Raw genomic sequence first — 18283 nt, forward strand, 5'->3', positions numbered from 1 at the left:
TCCTCCAAAACAGAGAGCTGGAGGGAGGAGGTAACTTGCCCAGGGTTGCACAATTAGGTGATGTTAGGGCTAAGATGGGAGCCCAGGTCTCCCAGGCTCAACAGTTAAGAATGACAGAGGCAGGTGGACATAGGAGAAAACACAGTGTATAAGGTCAGAAGCCACGAGTTCAAGTTCTGCTTCTTCCACTTATGAGTTCTGTGACTTCAAAGAAGTCATTTATTCTCTCTGAGCATCATTTTCCTAACCTACAAAAAGGCAATTAAAAATAGCATATGCTTGGAGTTTCCTTGTGGCACAACTGGTTAAGGATCCAGCATTGTCACTGCTGTGACACAGGTTCGGTCCCTCGCCTGGGAAATTCCAGGCATGGCCATAGCATATGCTTTACAACATTGTGTGTGAACCAAATAAAATTATATATAGCTAACGTGCAGAGAAAGAGCTTGGTCAACTACAAATTACTTTTTTTTAATTTTTTATTATAGTTGATGTACAATGTTCTGTCAATTTCTGCTGTACAGCAAAGTGACCCAGTCAGACACAAATGCACACTCTTCTTCTCACATACAAACTATTTTATAAACACTAGTTATTGTCATTAATATATTAACTATCTGCTCATAGCTTAAAGATTAAAATCTGATTAAATCAGAGCAAAAAAACTCCATTCTGGTCCACTCTCCTGTTTCAGGCCTTGCACACAGCAGGTCTTCAATGACTGAGTGTAGAACTGAATTACCCTTCAAGTTTTATCCACCCCAACCCTCTTCCCTCCTTCACCCCCAAGCCACAGCCCAGCTGCATCAGCCCTGCCAGAACCAGGCGGAGGATAGGAAGCTGGTGTGAAAGTCTGCCTCACTGGCTGCATTCCTTAGCTAAATATAAATGATTTGTCCAGTCCATTGTTTGAAATTATCCATAATACCTCTCCTCCCCTTTCCATTACTTATGACAAGCTGACTGCACATCTTTATAGCAAAACATTCATATAAAATATTCTGTATGGCTATTTTTAGTAAAGACAAGGAAGCTGGCTGGTACATAGAGATCAGAGCATGAGTCCTCAGTTTTCTCCACTAGTCCAGGAAAGCTTCCTGGAGGAGGAAATACCTGAATTACTCCAGGGAAGGGGACAGCTGCCAATCAGAAGGGCACCCTCATATAATGAGTTTGAGTCTCTGAGCCAAAGAATGGTCAACTGCTGCCATCTTATCCCCGCTTTGGGGATGGGTAGGAAAGGCCTACCCGGCCCAGGAATCCCATACCACCCCAATGCTTCAACTTTCCCCAGATGTTACAGGCATTTGGAAAAGAGGCAAAGAAACCAGTTTCTTTTTTAAAAGAGAACAGATCCAGCACTCCAGTTCTGAAATACACAAGTAGAAATACTGCTCTCCTAAGGAGCCAGTTTCTAGTTTGGACTTTTTTTTTTTTTTTTTCCTTTAAACCACAAGGAAGTTTTTTAAAGTCCCAAACTTGGATGCACAGATGGAGTACATCTCGGACCTTGGGGCGTGCCAAAGCCCTGTCACTCTGAGCGCCGATCTGCCAGTGGTGGCCCAAGGAGTGGTCGGGGTGCCCGGTGGCCTGCAGGCGGTATCCCAGCTCTACCTGAGCCCCGGCCCTCCCTGGGGGTGCTGTATGGACCTCCCCAATCCGCTCCACTGGGTCACAAAGTCAGAAACCCTTGACAGCTCCGGGGCTCTCCTTTTCCGCGGCATCCTACAGAACCCCCATCCCTTCGCCTGGGATTCCGCCGTCCACTCCCGCAAAGGAGGTCTTCCTCACAGCCTCTCCCTTTGCAGACACCCGCCTTCGCCCCGTTACCCGGCCCCGCGCGCATAGTCCCCTCCTGGGCGACTTCCCGCCCCCCCAGAGGGCGCCGACCGCATCCCTCCCTCAGCTCGTCACCGCCGCCCCAGACACCCCTCCCCGGGGCGCCCCGGGCCGCTCCCCCTGCGGGGACCGGGTAGGGGGCTTGCCGGCCGGCCCCCAGTCGGCCCGGGCGCGGTGAGCCCGCACCCTCCCGAGCCCCCGACCCGCGGCTCGCGCCCCCACCCGCCCCGGGCTGCACTCACCGCGCTCCCAGGAATGTGGGGTCGGGATCGCTCGCGCTCGCGCGCCGCCACCGCCAGAGCCTCCGCCAGCGGAAACAGGAGGCGGGGCCTGCCCTGGACTGCGAGGCCACGGGGCGGGGTGAGGGCGGGGCGGGACGATGGGCGGGGCCTACCCCGGATTGGCAATGTAGGGGCGGGGATTGGGGCGGGGCGGGCCCTCGGGGGAGGGGCCATCCCGGGAACTGAGAGGCTGAGGGGGCCCGAGCCCCCGCGAGAAGAGTGGGGGAGGGGAACTAAAGCCTGGCTCTGGGGAGGGCACTGCGGGCGGGGCAGCGGGTGGAAAAGGGGTGTGCAAGGCGGAGGGCAGGGACTGCGGCCCGGAGCTTCCAGTACCCCCTGACCGGATCCAGAGCGCTGGAGCTGGAGGGACCCAGGGGCAGGCCAAGACCTTGCTGGGCTCGGGTGTCCGGAGCCAGGCGTAGCTCTCGTCCAGGAGCCATCCTCCCTCCCTGCCGCCTAGATTCTCCGGTCGGCCACTCCTCCGGGGCGCTGGTACGACCCCTTCCTTTGCCCCAGGAGCCGGGGCAGCCTAATCAGTTTGGCGGGAGGTCAGGGCCTGGGAGTTCGCGCCCCTGCTGTGGGCGCGAGGACACCGGCCCGAGGCCGTCCAGTCCCGGGCTGGGTCACAGCCTTCCCGCTGGAGCCGGCTCCTTGACCTCTCTCCACTCCACCCCCACACCTCGGTAGCCCTTCCCTGGGGCCTCTGACTTGTTGACTCGGATGTATATTAGAGACCGCCAGAGAGGCTTTTGGAGGAGAGGCTGTCCGCCTCCCCAGAAGTACCGGCCTCCAAGGGTTGGTAAAGGGCACCGCTCGCCCTTCGACCTGAACTGCAGGACAAACTCGGGTTATAGGTCTCCGGCCCAGGGCTTCCTGTAGTCCTTCCTAAGCCTGGACTCTCTTCCAGAGTGACCGCTGAACAACCCTCTTCTCTTCACTACGGTCATCAAAAAATGTGCTTTTTGATGAAATGAAGCTTCCCACCTGCACCATCCTATGCTAAGTATGATCTGAGACAAACTTTTTGTCTTTGACCTGTCACCAGGGCCCCTTTCGCCTTTCTTAGTTAGACTAGCAGTTTCTGCTCATCTCCTGGGTCCCACCCCCTCCTACACACACAATCTTGTTTTTGTCTGGTAGACTTAACCCAATGATACATCCCCTCTGAAACCTCTTTCCCTTCCTTCAAACCCTTGTTCAATGCCCCGCATAAAGTCTCCCCAGCCCGACACCCTTCCCCCAGGCCCCAATCTCCCCAGTCACTGTGACAGCCCTTAGCCACATGTAACTCTGTCCAGCTTCCAGAAAAGGAAATTGAGACTCAGAGAAAGGGATTTGCTTGTGGTGTCCGCTGGGCAAGTGATCTTGTTGCCAAAATTCGGCCTCTGTCTGCTGGTGCCGAATTGAAATGCAGAGACAGAGTTTTGGGTAAAGGAGGAAAAGATAGCTGTATTGCTTTGCCAGGCCAAGGGGGCCACAGCAGGCTAATGCCTTAAAGACTGTGCCCCCTTTGGAAGGGGTTAGGAGGTGGTTTTATAGTTTGGGGAGTGTAGTAAGGATTAGTGCCAAAGGTAAGGATCAGGGTAGAGGCAAGCTTACATTGTTTCTCAAAGCTGGTGTTTAGTGGCCCCAGGACTGGTTCTGGTAGTCCTCCTTCTTCCCAGAATGAAGACTGCTTCATCAAGTAGTTCTTCCATTTGTTGGGGGTTGTCCTTCTACAGAAAGGCTCAAAGATACTGTTGTGTATATTCCTTGAGGAGGAACCAGACCCTGCCCCGAGGCTTCCCTGCTCCCCCCTGGTCTCTGCATCCCTTCCCCTCCCTGATTAGCAACTGCCCTTTGGAACTCAGAGAAGGTCATGGAGACTGAGGTTTATTCCCTAAAAACAAGCAATGGAGGACACAGAAAGGCTTGTGTGCTCAGGAGCCCCACAGAACAATAGCTGGTTTACAATCTTACTGTAAAAACACTGGGAGGCAGCTTGTGTGGTAGCATCCCCAACTCTTTGGGGCCAGACTGACGTGGGATTGAACTCTGGTTCTGCCTTTTAGGGGCTGTGTCCTCTCCCTCTCCAGGCCTATGAGATTGGGGTTTAAATTTCTTTTTTATTTTTGTTTTGCATTTTAGGGCTGTGCCTGGGGCGTATGGAAGTTCCTGGGCTAGGGGTCGAATCAGAGCAGCAAGATCCGAGCCTCTCGATCTGCAACATACACCACAGCTCATGGCAATGCCAGATCCTTAGCCCACTGAGCAAGACTGGGGATCGAACCTGCATCCTCATGGATACCAGTTGGTTTCATTACTACTGAGCCACAACAGGAACTCCCAAAATTGGGGTTTAATAATACTAATACCAAAGGGTTGATGGGATGACCAAGATGGTGGAGGCACAACATTAGATGCATGGCAGGTGCAAACATTAGCCTCTCCTGCCCTTTAATGAGAGATAAGCAAATCTGAAATAATAGGATTATGGAGCCTCGGGTTGGAAGAAACCTTAGAAGAATCCCCTCAGCAATAACCCAGAAAGTGTCCACACTGCTCACCCTCCCTCCAGAGCTGGAGCACTCATACCTCTGAAGGGGTTTACAGCTGGGAGAAAAGCTATGGGGGTAAGGAAGTATTCAGCCTTGAAGTCTGGGGCAGACACATATCCACCTCATCCACTGAGGACAAAACTCAAACAAATGACCTGACAAAGGAGGCAGGACATTCTTAGGGCAGGAAGACATAGAAGGGAATTATGACAACTCCCAAAACACAAGGTCACAGTTTTTGTTTGTTTGTATGTTTGTTCTTTTTAGAGCTATTCCTATGGCATTTGGTAGTTCCTAGCATATAGAAGTTCCCGGGACTAGGGCTTGAATTGGTGCTGCAGCCACAGGCCTATGCCGCAGACACAGCCACGCAACAATGGATCCTTAGCCCACTGAGTGAAGCCAGGGATCAAACCCACATCCTCGTGGATACTAGACAGGTTCTTAACCTGCTGAACTACATGAGGAACTCCCCACAAGGTCAAAGTTTAAAGGACCTTGTTTACAGGTCAGAGTTTACAGGTCCAGGAGTGTCAGGGAGTTTCTGTCCTGGGGAGTCTGAAAATGCTGAGGAAAAACCCCCATGGATGAGATGCCCACACCCAGGATCTTGGGGCATAGCCCATTTATTCCTCTTGTCCTAGCATCATTACTTTCACTCTCAAAGTATCTTGGTTGGGACAATAAATTACATGTCACGTTAACTCTGAACAAAGGCAGCCCTTCAAAGAGCTTCTTCCAGCCCTGGACATCAGCAGTTCTGCTGGAATTTCTAGATCCCCAGAGACTTCAAGAGATGGTGTGTTAGTTTATCCCCTTGAAATCACCAAATCAAATCAAAAATGATAATAAGCAAAAAAAAAAAGTCAGAGCTAAGGGACAGGCAGGGTCTGCTGAATTGTGACACCTAGTGGGGAGAGTCCACACTGCTGGAGGCTGGGTTTGGGAACACTCCACGTTGCCCATTGGATTCTTCAAGTCAGCTGGTAAAGCAAAGGACAGCAACAGTTACCAAGTGCTATGTACTAGGCCTGGTTCCAAGTCCCTTACCTGTGCTAATTCGTTGAATCCACATAACCACCCCCTGAGGCAGGGTCTCACTGTCATCCCTCCACCTTACAGAGGAGGAAAGTGAGGCTCAAACGGGTTAGGTAATTTCCTCCAGGTCATTTAGCCAGTAAATGGGCATGGGACTGCTGCCTCAGCCAGCCTCCACCAGCCAGAGGCACAAAGCTACTTCAGAGGTCATGTCCCCCATCTAGAGTGACTTCAGCCAACCCTCTGACGTGGAGATGGTACGAAGAAACAGTGTGAGGCAGGGTGTACCAGGCCTGTTTCCATATCTACCAGGAAAGAGTGGTAGTTTCTGCATCTACCAGGGATGAAAATTGGGCCATTAAATCAGACAATGAGAAAATTATATTATACATCTGGTGTTTTTTTGTTTGTTTTCTTTCTTTCTTTCTTCTTTTGGCTGCTCCCGTGGCATATGGAGTTCCCAGTCCAAGGAGCAGATTCAAATCCGAGCCAAAGTTAGGGCTGCACCTGCGGCATATGAAGGTTCCCAGGCTAGGGATTCAATCAGAGCTGTAGCCACCGGCCTAGGCCACAGCCACAGCAACGCCAGATCCAAGTCGTGTCTGCGACCTACACCACAGCTCACAGCAACACCAGATCCTTAACCCACTGATTGAGGCCAGGAATTGAACCCGCAACCTCATGGCTCCCAGTCAGATTCGTTTCTGCTAAGCCCCGACAGGAACTCCGAGTGTCCTGTATTGTAACTGCTAAATCTGGCAACTCTACTTTGTTGTTGTCGTCACTGAAACAGTTGGAAAACATAGTCAAAGGTCTGCAAACATTTTCTGTAAAGGGCCAGCTACTAGATATTTTAGACTTTGCAGGCCATACAGTTTCCGTCACAACTACTCGACTCTGCTCCTGTAGTACAAAAGCAGCCATAGACGACACGTCATGAGTGAGCATGACGGTGTCCCACTAAAGCTTTATTTACAAAAGCAGACATTGGGCCATCGTATGCCAACCCCCAGACCAACTTAGGGCCCTCAGACCCCTGGCTACCCTTGGATGTGTTGTAGGGGCAAGACTGGCTTGGGTACATGTTCTCAGACTGAACATAATGAATACCAGTCATTGGGAGTGGCTGTGCCCATGGGCATGCATGACCCAAGGTGGGTCAATGCCTGCAGAGAGCATGCACATGTAAAGCGAGTTTGTTGGAGCCACCTAGGTTTTACAAGGTCTTGGCCAGCCCCTGTCTGAAGAAATGCAGGTTCTATGCTGGGATTCCTGGTAGTCAACATGCACTCTGAAATGCAGAGGCAGAAGGCACAGAAAAGCAGGAGTTCCTGCTGTGGCTCAGCAGCTTAAGAACCCAACCGGTATCCGTGAGGATGCAGATTCCATCCCTGGCCTCGCTCAGTGGGTTAAGGATCCAGCGTTGCCATGAGCTGCGGTGTAGGTCACAGACATGGCTCAGATCTGGCATTGCTATAGCTGTGGCGCAGGCGGGCAGCTGCAGCTCCGATCAGACCCCTAGCCTAGGGACTTCCATATGCCAAAGGTGCAGCCCTAAAAAAGACAAAGAAAAGAAAGAAAAGAAGGAAGGAGGGAAGGCAGGAAAAAGGAAGGCAGGGAGGGAGGAAGCAAGGAAGGAAGGAGAAAGAAAGGACAAAAAAACAGATCACCCTGCAGAAGGCCTTCAGGTAGAGCTGAAGCTGTTGGCATTTGTCCCCTGGATGTAGAGTACTGAGAAACACGTGGTCACTGTCCATGAGCATCTGTGCACATGCGTGTGTGTGTGTGTGTGTGCCACATGGACATCAGCTCTCTGAATGCGTGTGGAGCAGGTAAGGATTTCCATGGTTTGTGGAATCAATAAATGTACAGTAATAGCCTTTTCAGCTACACTGGTATCAACTTTCTTAATGACCTTAGAATATTCCTTTATGCTTATGAAGGGCCATTCCATGGTGTAAAATCACACTTTAAATTCTGCCCTGAAGACCAAAACCATATGTAAAAGGACTTACAAGTTAAAAGCATTAAACCCAGGAGTTCCCGCTGTGGTGCAACATGATCAGCGGCATCTTGGGAGCGCTGGGACACAGGTTCAATCCCTGGCCCAGCACAGTGGGTTAAGGATCTCGTGTTGCCACTGCTGTGGCTTAGATCACAACTGCAGCTTGGTTCCGATCCCTGGCCCAGAAACTCCATAGGCTGCAGGGCAGCCAGAAAAGGAAAAAAAATAATAAAATAAAAGCATTAAACCCAAATATGAATTGGCCACAGCACAGGAAATGTAATGTGTCTAGAGCCAGGGAGTTGTGGGGGGCACAGTGCAGGATGAGGGCAAAGAATCACATAGGCAGCAGACTATGCCGGGTCACTTAGGATTTTGACATGTACATATGTCCTAAGATAAGTAAGTCATCATTGAAATCTTTTAAATAAGAGCATGACAGGATCAGATTTGCATTTTGAGACGTTCTCTCTGGCTGGAGGGGGCAGAAGGTGATAGCAGTGGTCTCAGCACAAGATGGAGTTAGCTTGGTCTAGGTTAGGGGTAGTGACGAGGGAGGGGTAAGGATAGACTTGAAAGACATGCAGAAAGTGAAATGCACAGATGGGCTATGAAGGACTTGTTGGGTTTCTGGCCAGTCCCAGAGGATGGTTGGTGGAGCCATTCACTGAGCTAGGCCAGAGGGGAAGAGGACCAGACTGATGGAGGAGACAGGGGGTTCAAGGAAGACGAGGATTAATAAGTACCCACAAGACTCAGTGAGTTTAAGGTCCCTGGAGGTCTTGGCAAGAGCCATTTCTTTGCAATGATGAGCCGCCAGATGGCTGAGACAACATGACCAAGGATGGAGGTCAGGCTGTCACCAGGACTGCTGTAGACGTGGACCCAAATCTGGTAAGGAGGGCAGACAGGAAGTGGCGGGGGGTGTGGGGATGACAGAGCAGGGTGCTGATGAGGCGAAGTAGTGCAGGGGGAGCTATTAAGCAGCCAGCAGGAAGGAGAGGAAGGGGACAGACTCAGTGGTTTGCAGGGGGATAGTTTCCAGTGATGCCAGAGCCCAGATTGTGACTGTGGAGGTGGGTGGCTTAGAGAGACTGGACATGGGCTTCAAGGAACCCAGAGTCCAAGGGGACTGTTGAAAATGTCACCCCAAACCACATGGAATGGACGTGAGATGAGAGGAGGGTGTGAGAGGGATGCTGGGATCCTGAGGGACCGGGGCTGGAGCCAGTTAGCACAGAGGCTCTCCGGAGGGAAGAGCCTGTATAATATAACTTAGTCACAGTGTGACATCCTGTCTCCTTTGCCCTGGTCCTTCATTAGAAGCACATCCATCACAGGTGTGCACTCTCAAGGGCATCACAGAGCGATGTGAACACCAGGAGTCGGGGATGGGGGTGGGGAACACCTTGGGGTCTCTCCTCCACAGAAGGGAAGGATAAATGGGGCGTTTGCTGGTCCCTGCCGGCTAGAGGAGGGCAGCATGCAGGATGGAGGAGGGAGCTGGGTCAGGGCTAGGAGGCACCAAGCATTTAGGGCAAGAGTCTGGCTGGGGAACAAATGGGGCGTCGAGGAAAGGTGCTTGGACTTCGATGGAAATTGGGTTCCGGGCCTTTCTCCATCCTATAGACCACGAAAAGGAAATCTTCTTACCTACAAAAATACGTTGTGCCAAATAGGTTAACTTTGTTAAGTGTATATTGATTTTATTTCCTCCCAAAAGCTGGCCTCTTTAGAGAGCAGCTGGTTGAGGTGCAGACGCAGACAGCCTGAGAGGAGCCTTGAAGATAACAGGGAAAAGGAAATGACAAGCTGGCTCGAGCATAAAAGGCAGAGGAGGGGCCAGAAGTCAAAGGGGCAAGGAGCGAGTCGAAGCCAAAGCTTTGAAATCAGAATCCAGCCTAGCGAATCCAATAAGGTTGGGTGAGAGGAAATTATGTGACGGTCAATAAAACGGCCAGATGACGGTTGATAAGACACAGGGATCATAAAAGTGACAGAGGCACAGTGGGCAGCCCTGGCCGAGATGGCTGGGTCCAAGTTGATATACATCCATGGGTGACATTAAAAAAAAAATCATTAATAATATTATAAGTAGGAGTTTCCATTGTGGCTCAATGGTAAAGAACCCTACTAGTATCCATGAGGATGCTGGTTTGATCCCTGGCCTGGCTCAGTGGGTTAAGGATCTGGCATTGCCCTGAGCTGTGGTGTAGGTCACAGACGAGACTCAGATCTGGGTTGCTGTGGCTGTGACATAGGCCGGCACCTGCAGCTCCAATTCCTGATTTGACCCCTAGGCTGGGAACTTTCATATGCCGTGTATGACCCTAAAAAGACAAATTAATTATAATAATGACATTATTAAAATAGGTATAGCATGCTGTTAAAAGGTTTGTTTGTTTTGCTTTATTTTCTTTTTTTGGCCACGCCTGCAGCATGTAGAAGGTCCCCAGACCAGGGATCGTACCCACGCTATAGGAGCAACAATGCCAAGTCCTTAGTCACTAGGCCACCAGGGAACTCCTAAGGTTGTTTTTTTAAAAAGAAGCAGCAGCTGGTTGCTAAAAGCTGCTAATTTAAAAGAGGGGATTACATAAGTTTTTACAATAGAGTGTATTTTCTAAAGGTCTTAGCAGGGTTAGAATTAAACTGGAAGCATCAACTCACTTTCTGGTTCTCTCACTGGTGTGGACGAGGAGTGACAACTCCTCCCCAGCCTTAGCTGTCACAGAGATAATGTGATTTATGCTACGAGTGTCCACCTACTGGTCCCTAATAACACCCATCGCTTAAAGAAACCAGGGCTCTCTGGAGAGCAGCTGATGCCACACCTACATGCAAGGAAAGTCAAAGCAGGCCCAAGGTGGCCAGATGAGGCCAGAGCATAGCGTTTCAAGGACGCAAGAGGCAGGGTGTGAAGACAAAAAAGCAAAACAAGGCAAAGCTGATGATCTGAGTGGCAGAAAGGAATCCAAACTTGCAAAAAGCCCAAGTCCCTAAAGATACTGAATCCGAGCTATACTAAAACAAACAAAAACAGTGTATGTGTGTTTCCAAAAATGTCAACAATTCAAACAATGCACATGCCATTGCCAAGTGCTGGTTACTAATTAAGCTGTGACCTTCTCGTGCTTTTATCCAGGCGGCGTGATACCCGGGGAGGAAAGCTGCACTGGGGGTCTTTTTTTTTAAGTGAGGGTTTTAGGAACTTTGTTATTGCGGCAGGCAAAATTTGACAGCAGGAAGCCACTCCCATGGATAATTGCCAGGCTGGATGACATCCAGACCCCACCCCAGACTTGCCCAATCTGGAGTGTGGGGAGCAGTCTCTGTAGCTGTAACAGTATGTGCGGCAGCTCCAAGCATGGGGCTTATAACCCCAATGTGTGTGTACAGGTCCTAAATCTTCACTGTGGTCATCTCGGCCCAATCAAATGAGGCTGATTCTGCCGGCTTTGTTTGGATCAAGGCTTGAAAACAAATGTAAATATGATGAATGACACAAACATATATTAAAACGTTTATGATAGGCTTAAGGGTGTGTGTAGCAGTAACTGTTGGAACCACTGGGGTAATTTATATTTTATCTGGGTTTGAGAGATAATTTTAAAAATTTAATTTAGGAGTTCCCGTTGTGGCACAGTGGGTTAAAGAATCTGCCTGCTGTGGTCTAGGTTGATGTGGAGATGCAGGTTCGATCCCTGGCCCAACGAAGTGGGTTAAAGGATCCAGTGTTGCCTCAGAAGAGGCTTGGATTCAATTCCCGGCCCAAGGAACTTCTACATGCTGCAGGTGCATCCATATAATTTTTTTTAAAATCAATTTAAAATTTTGAGGAATTCTCTTGGGGCACAGTGGGTTAAGAATCTAATGTTGTCACTGCAGTGGCTTGGGTTGCTGCTATCTATGGCTTGGGTTCAATTCCTGGCCCAGGTATTTTCATATGCCACAGGCACAGACAAATAAAAATAAAATAAATAAATAAAATTTGCATTGCTTTTTAAAAAATTCACATAACATTAACCATTTAGGAGTCCCCACCGTGGCTCAGCGGAAATGAATCCAACCAGAACCATGAGGTGGTGGGTTTGATCCCCAGCCTCGCTTGGTGGGATCCGGAGTTGCTATGGCTGTGGTGCAGGCCAGTGGCTACAGCTCTGACTGGACCCCTAGCCTGGGAACCTCCATATGACACAGGTACAGCCAAAAAAAGCAAACAAACCAAAAAAATTAACCACTAACCATTTTAAAGTGAAAAAATTTTATCTGCTTTATTTATTTATTTATTTTTGTATTTTTAGGGCCACTCTTGAGGCATGTGGAAGTTCTCAGGCTAGGGATCTAATCGGAGCTACAGCTACTGGCCTACACCACAGCCACAGCAAGGCCAGATCCGAGCTGCGTCTGCGACCTACACCACAGCTCAGGGCAATGCTGGATCCTTAACCCACTGAGCGAGGCCAGAGATTGAAACCTCGTCCTCATGGATACAAGGCAGATTCGTTTCCACTGAACCACAATGGGAACTCTATTATCTGCTTTTTAAGGTGTTGGAAAAGTATTTTAAAAACGTAGCATATTAGACTTGTAACGTTAATTTAATACTAAGTGGATTAAGTGTGAAGGTTAAATGCTTCAGTAAATCTGATTAGATCTGTAAGTTGAGATCTACTATGTTTTATAAAGTGTTTAAGTTCTTAGCGTTAAATGCTTAATGCCTAAGATTTTAGTAGATTTGTAAGTCTGCCTTGTTAGTTATTTGAAGTGCTTAATTTTAGTTTAAATAATCTAAGCTAATTTAATCAAGTGTGTAAGTGATAGTAAATGGTTAAAGAACTTAAGTTAACTGAACATTAATCAAAAGAGATTTAACATAAAAATACTAGCTTTGTGAACGAAATAGCAAGATTTATTAATTGAACTAAATCAAATTAGGCTTGAAAATGTACAACTTTTAAACATTTTATTTCTTAAAATATACAACTTTAATCAGCTGAAAAAATTAAAATACAGAAATAATTTTAAGTATTTTTTCATGCATAGACATTCCCCTCAGACATTAAAAACAATTGATAGTGATTTAGTAGTTTATAAACTGATACGAAGGTACAGAATGATACTTATTTGTTGGAATTTTGACAATTGAAAATATTATAAGTCAGGAGTTCCCTGGTGGCTCAGCAGGTTAAGGATACGGCATTGTCACTGCTATGGCTTGAGTTGCTGCTGTGGCACGGGCTCAGTCCCTGGCCTGGGAACTTCCGCATGCTGCAGGTGCAGCCAAAAAAAAAAAAAAAAAATGGAGTTCCCATCATGGCTCAGTGGTAACGAACCCAACTAGTATCCATGAGGACAAGGGTTCAGTCCCTGGCCTCGCTCAGTGGGCTAAGAATCCAATATTGCCGTGAGCTGTGGTGTAGATCGCAGACTCGGCTTGGATCCCAAGATGCTGCGGCTGTGGTCTAGGCTGGCAGATACAGTTCCAATTTGACCCCTAGCCTGGGAACGTCCATATGCCGCAGGTGCAGCCCTAAAAAGACAAAAAAATGAAATAAAGTTACAAGACAAATGAAAAGAAAGCAACTTTTTTGAATTTAATTTCTTTGTATCCTATTTTTATTGATATTTATTATTTTATTTATAGTAACTAAGTCACACAAAGATGAGTACATTGCTTAAATGCATACCTTTTCCAGGAGAGGAAGCCCATCTCCTGCTCCATCTCCAAGAAGGAGGAATGGTCACGGATTGGTCACAGTCTGGGGGTGGGGCTTTTCTCTGCACCGGGTCAAAAAGTCTAACCTATTGCTTCTCAAACTACTGTGGGTAGGAATCACCTGCAGATCTTGGTTCCTGAGGACGGGGGCGGGTGGGGTGAGAGTCTGCATTTCCACTGGGTTCCAGGGATGCACAGGAACCACGCTCTGAGACCCGAGTACATGCTCTGCCCCTGTGAGGACATTTGGATGTGGTCTTTCAGGGACCCCAGGTCCCAAGGCCTGGAGCTTCTCCCTTAAACGGATCAGTCAGTCTGTCTCTGTGGATGGAACAAACTGTCTTATTCTCATATGGCAGGGGGCTGGGAGAGGCTGTCTCCTCCCCTTTTCTTTTTCCCATTTTTTTGGGCCACACCCAAGGCATGCATAAGTTTTCGGGCCAGGGATCGAACCCAAGCCATGGCAGTGACCAGTGCCACAGCAGTGACAATGCTGGATCCTTAACCCACTGAGTCACAGGGAACTCCCCTCTATGGCTTTTTTTTTTCCCCTTGTGTTTTCTAAGGCCGCACCTTCGGCTTATGGAAGTTCCCAGGCTAGGGGTCAAAATCTGAGCTGCGTCTGCGACCTACACCACAGCTCACAGCAATGCTGAATCCTTAACCCACTGAGCGAGGCCAGGGATCGAACCTGCAACCTCATGGTTCCCAGTTGGATTCATTAACCACTGTGCCATGACGGGAACTCCATGGTTTTTTTTTTTTTTTTTTGTCTCTTTAGGTCCACACCCTCGGCATATGGAAGTTCCCAGGCTAGGGGTCAAAATCAGAACTATAGCTGCCAGCCTACGCCAGAGCCACAGCAACGCCAGATCCTGCTGATCAAGGCCAGGGATCGAACCCTCATCCTGATGGATACTAGTCAGATTCATTACCACTGAGCCACAACAGGAACTCCCTCTTATCGCTTTCGTCTTACACTCCCCCCACCACAGAGATCAAATCCAAGACTGTCTGTATGGCCGTCGGGGGTAAACAGAACAGGAGACCCAGGTGCAATGCTGTTTACTAGCTGTGTGATTCCCCCACTCGCACCAAAGCTCTTCCAGGACCTGGACTTTGATTCTATTCACTGCTGCATCCCCAGGAGCTAGAACTGTGCCAGACATATCCTAGGTGATTGAAAAGGGGTTGTGGGATAAAGGAGGCCTGTTTCGGCCGTAGGCACTCAGGCCAGCCCTTCTAGAATTCGACTTCGGGGTCTGAGTCTCACCTGATAAAGTGAGCGGTTAAGTGCATTTCTCCCTCGAGGGAGAAGAACTGTGGCCAAGGGCAGGATCAGTGTCTTCTTCCTTATCGCAGAAATGCCACCTGAAGGCCACTTCCATCTCTGGCCCAGTCTTGGGGTTCTCAGACCCCAGGCCAGAGGGAAGACAGAAACCAGAGGCAGGCACAGAGCAGAGGGTGAGGGAGAAAACCCGAGGCCTGAAAAGCTACAAGGGGAATGTGACGAGTTGCCAAACCTGAGCGAGCAGAAACAAATATCAAAGCCAGGGACCATGGCCAGGAATCCAGGATTCAGCGAGATGAAGAGAAAGAGCAAGTGGGCCTGTTGCATGTGGGGAGGGGCCCGGCCATTCCCCGCGGCAGGCATGTGAGACTTGCTTTAATGTGCCTCCAGGAGCGGGGCTGGGGCAGTCCGTCAAGATGCAAGGGGGCCCTGGGTGGGATGGACGGAATGGCATCTTCCGGGGATGCTTGGTTTTCTACAGCTAAAGCAGCGTGTGGTCTTACACGTCCTGTGGCTGGCTTCGGATCCCAGAGTCTACTCCCTGACTGCGTAACCTTGAGCAAGTCACTTGAAAGTGATCTCACGTCAGCTAGCGGGGGGGGGGGGGGGGGGAAGGTGCCGACCCATAATCAGTTTAAAGTCTGCATCTCCCCAACAATCTCCAAGCGCTCTTTGGCCTACACCCGCCACACAGTGTCTACATCAGGATCAGGGGGGATTTAGCGAGAGAAATTGGAAAGAAGTCAGCAAAGTAGTTACTGAAGAGGAAAAGCAGGAGGAGAGGATCGTGCCAAACTTCAAAAGTTCTCGGCTGGGCCTCTGGAGGGGAATCTGCAAAGAGAAGCAGATCCCTTTGATACGGAGAAAACATTTCCACAGTCACAAGACGCTCGGCAGACTCCTGCTCTGAACATCTGATTGCTACCCAGTTCCTTCCAAAATGGGATTGCTAGCCCGCCAGCTGGCAAACACATTTCTCTCCAATGCTGGTGGGTGTCTGATCTTTACTTCTCTAATTATTCTCCACGATCTCCTCCCTTGTGGGAATAGAAGTATTTTCCCAAGAGGTGAGAAAGATTTCATTGCTGCTCCTTAATGCCAATGTCTCTAGCTCTCTGCCCAGCACCGGGCGGGCTCCGGGGCAGAACTTCCTGCACGTCGTAACCTACTCTCCACCTCAGGTCACCAGCACCGGGTGAGGAGCCAGAGCCCTGGGGTAGAAGCAGAAGCTCTGAGGGGCAGTAACCAGGTGACTGGAGTAAGTGATCCCTCCTCCGAGCCTCAGCGCCTCCGTCTACAAAGAGAATGCCCACACTGCTGCAGAGCAGTCGCACACATCAAGCAAGACAGTGTGTTTGAAAGCGCTTTGTAAACTGAAAAGTGCTATAAAGAGTCCGGGGTGGTATTACTGTTGCTGTTGTTACAGCTGTTCATGCTTCAAACGCTGTGCCTCTATGTTTATTGCCAGATCCCATGATGGATCAGTTAGCAATAAGTTGGCTGCTAATTCCAAAAAAAACACAAAATAAAAGTGATTTAAAGAAGACAGTTTAGGAGTTCCTGCCATGGTGCCGCAGAAACGAATCCAACTAGGAACCATGAGGTTGCAGGTTTGATCCCTGGCCTTGCTCAGTGGGTTAAGGGTATGGTGTTGTCGTGAGCTGCAGTGTAGGTCACAGATGTGGCTTGGATCCCACGTTGCTGTGGCTCTGGTGTAGGCTGGCAGCTGTAGCTCCATTGGACCCCTAGCCTGGGAACCTCCATATGCTATGGTATGGCCCTAAAAATCAAAAAAAAAAAGAAGATAGTTTATTTCTTTCTCATATGAAACCTGTCCAGAGCTATAATGGGGCTCCATGAAATCAGAGACCCATGATCCTTTTATCTTATTGCCTTTCCACGGGTAATTTCCATTCCGAAGGTCACACAGGCCAAAGTGGCTGCAGGAAATCCAGCCATCACCTCACAATCCAGTCAACTGAAAAGAAGAAGAGGTTGAAGGAGAGCATGCTCCCTCCCTATTAGGACACTTTGGGAAGTTGCAGTTCCGCTTTCCTCCATTGGCTAAACTTGGTTGCATAGCCCCATGGGCTAAACTTAGTCCTACAGTCTCATCTAGCTGCAAAGGAGACTAAGAAATATGGCTTTTATTCTGAGTGGCCCTGTGCCTAGCTAAAAATGGGGGATCCTGTTATTCAGGAAGAAGGAAAACCAAGGAGTCTCTGCCACAAATGGTCATCTCTCTGTCCTCACCTTCACCTACGTGTCAGTAGCATCTCACAGCCGCCCCGGAAGTGCTTTCTTCTCTTCACTACTGAAAAGAAAACATCATTCTCTTGGTTTCCCCCCTCTTCCTCCCTTTCAAAAGTTGGAATGACTGGGGGCAGACCTGGAGATACCTCCTCCTCTCCAGCCAACCCCTCCTCCTGAGTAGCCTCATCTAGTCTCAAGGGCTTACAGACCAACCCAGGCACCATGAATCCTAAATCCAGCTCTGACCTCTCCCCTTCATTCCGGAATCACATGGGCAGCTGCTACCGACGCCTCCACTTGGAGGTCTAATAGGGATCTCAACTCAACTCTGATCTCCTCCCACATACTTGCTCCTCCCAAGACCTTCCCATCACTGTAAACATGTGATTTGAGCCAGGACACTTGGACTTAATCCTGAGTCCTCACTTTCCCGCTCTCCTGTACCCAAGCCTCCGTAAGTCACAGTGGTCATCTTCAAAACACATCTCAAGGTCATTGTCTTTCTTTCCTCTCCACCACTAACCCTCGCCCAGAGCACCACTGTCTCTTACGTTGACTTGGCAGTAACCTCCTAACTGGGTCCCTCTGTTCTCCCCTTGCCCAATCCACACAACAGCCAGAGTGACATTTTAAAGAAGTCAGCACAGGGAGTTCCCACTGTGGCGCAGCGGAAACAAATCCAACTAGTATCCATGAGGATGCAGGTTTGATCCCTGGCCTCATTCAGTGGCTCGGATCCCATGTGCTATGGCTGTGGCATAGGCTGGCAGCTGTAGCTCCAATTCAACCCCCAGCCTTGGAATTTCCATGTGCCGTCCATGGGTGCGGCCCTAAGAAAAAATTTAACTGAATAAATAAATAAAGTTAACGACACAAAAGTGGTAGATTCAATACATACCCCTACCTTGCTGCCCCCCTCCCGAGACCCTTCTAAGATGATCATATAGGGAATTTTTTTAAGGCGTCAACCCTAAAAGACAAAGAGAACAGGAGGATAGGAACAAAAATCCAGAAGCTGGAAAACAAGAGGATGGGAGGATGCCTTAGCAGATAAAGAAAGCTGCATCCTAACCCAGAGAAACCAAAAAGGAACTTGGCTTCTACTAATGAACTCACCAAGCATCGAGAACTGACCGCACCAGGGTTCTCTGGAGGTGGGGTGAAGACAGGATGGCTGTCCCTCCCAGCTCAGGCAGAAGGCAGGAGTTCTTTTCCTCAGAGAGGGTGACACAGAGGGTCCTTGGGCTGGGGGACACCAGGTCCAGTGGAACACAAGAGACCCGTGCAGCACAGGGGATCCATACTGGACATGGAGGCAAC

The 18283-nt window shown here is 49.3% G+C and overlaps 2 protein-coding genes across 2 annotated transcripts in view; both read right to left on the bottom strand.

Annotated features, from left to right (window-relative positions):
- Positions 1-2187, bottom strand: part of TSPAN9 (tetraspanin 9) — a 192860-nt gene extending 190673 nt beyond the window's left edge. Inside the window, exon 1 of the mRNA XM_047787811.1 lies at positions 2082-2187. The gene's annotated coding sequence lies outside the window, so the exon portion shown is untranslated. The remainder of the gene's footprint in view (positions 1-2081) is intronic.
- A 12146-nt stretch (positions 2188-14333) lies between these two features.
- TEAD4 (TEA domain transcription factor 4) overlaps positions 14334-18283 on the bottom strand; it is a 76672-nt gene continuing 72722 nt past the window's right edge. The window contains exon 12 of the mRNA XM_047787819.1: positions 14334-15541. Coding sequence (XP_047643775.1) covers positions 15419-15541 — 123 coding nt within the window. The 3' untranslated portion in view covers positions 14334-15418. The remainder of the gene's footprint in view (positions 15542-18283) is intronic.

This window comes from Phacochoerus africanus, chromosome 7 (assembly GCF_016906955.1).
Source record: "Phacochoerus africanus isolate WHEZ1 chromosome 7, ROS_Pafr_v1, whole genome shotgun sequence".
NCBI lineage: Eukaryota > Metazoa > Chordata > Mammalia > Artiodactyla > Suidae > Phacochoerus > Phacochoerus africanus.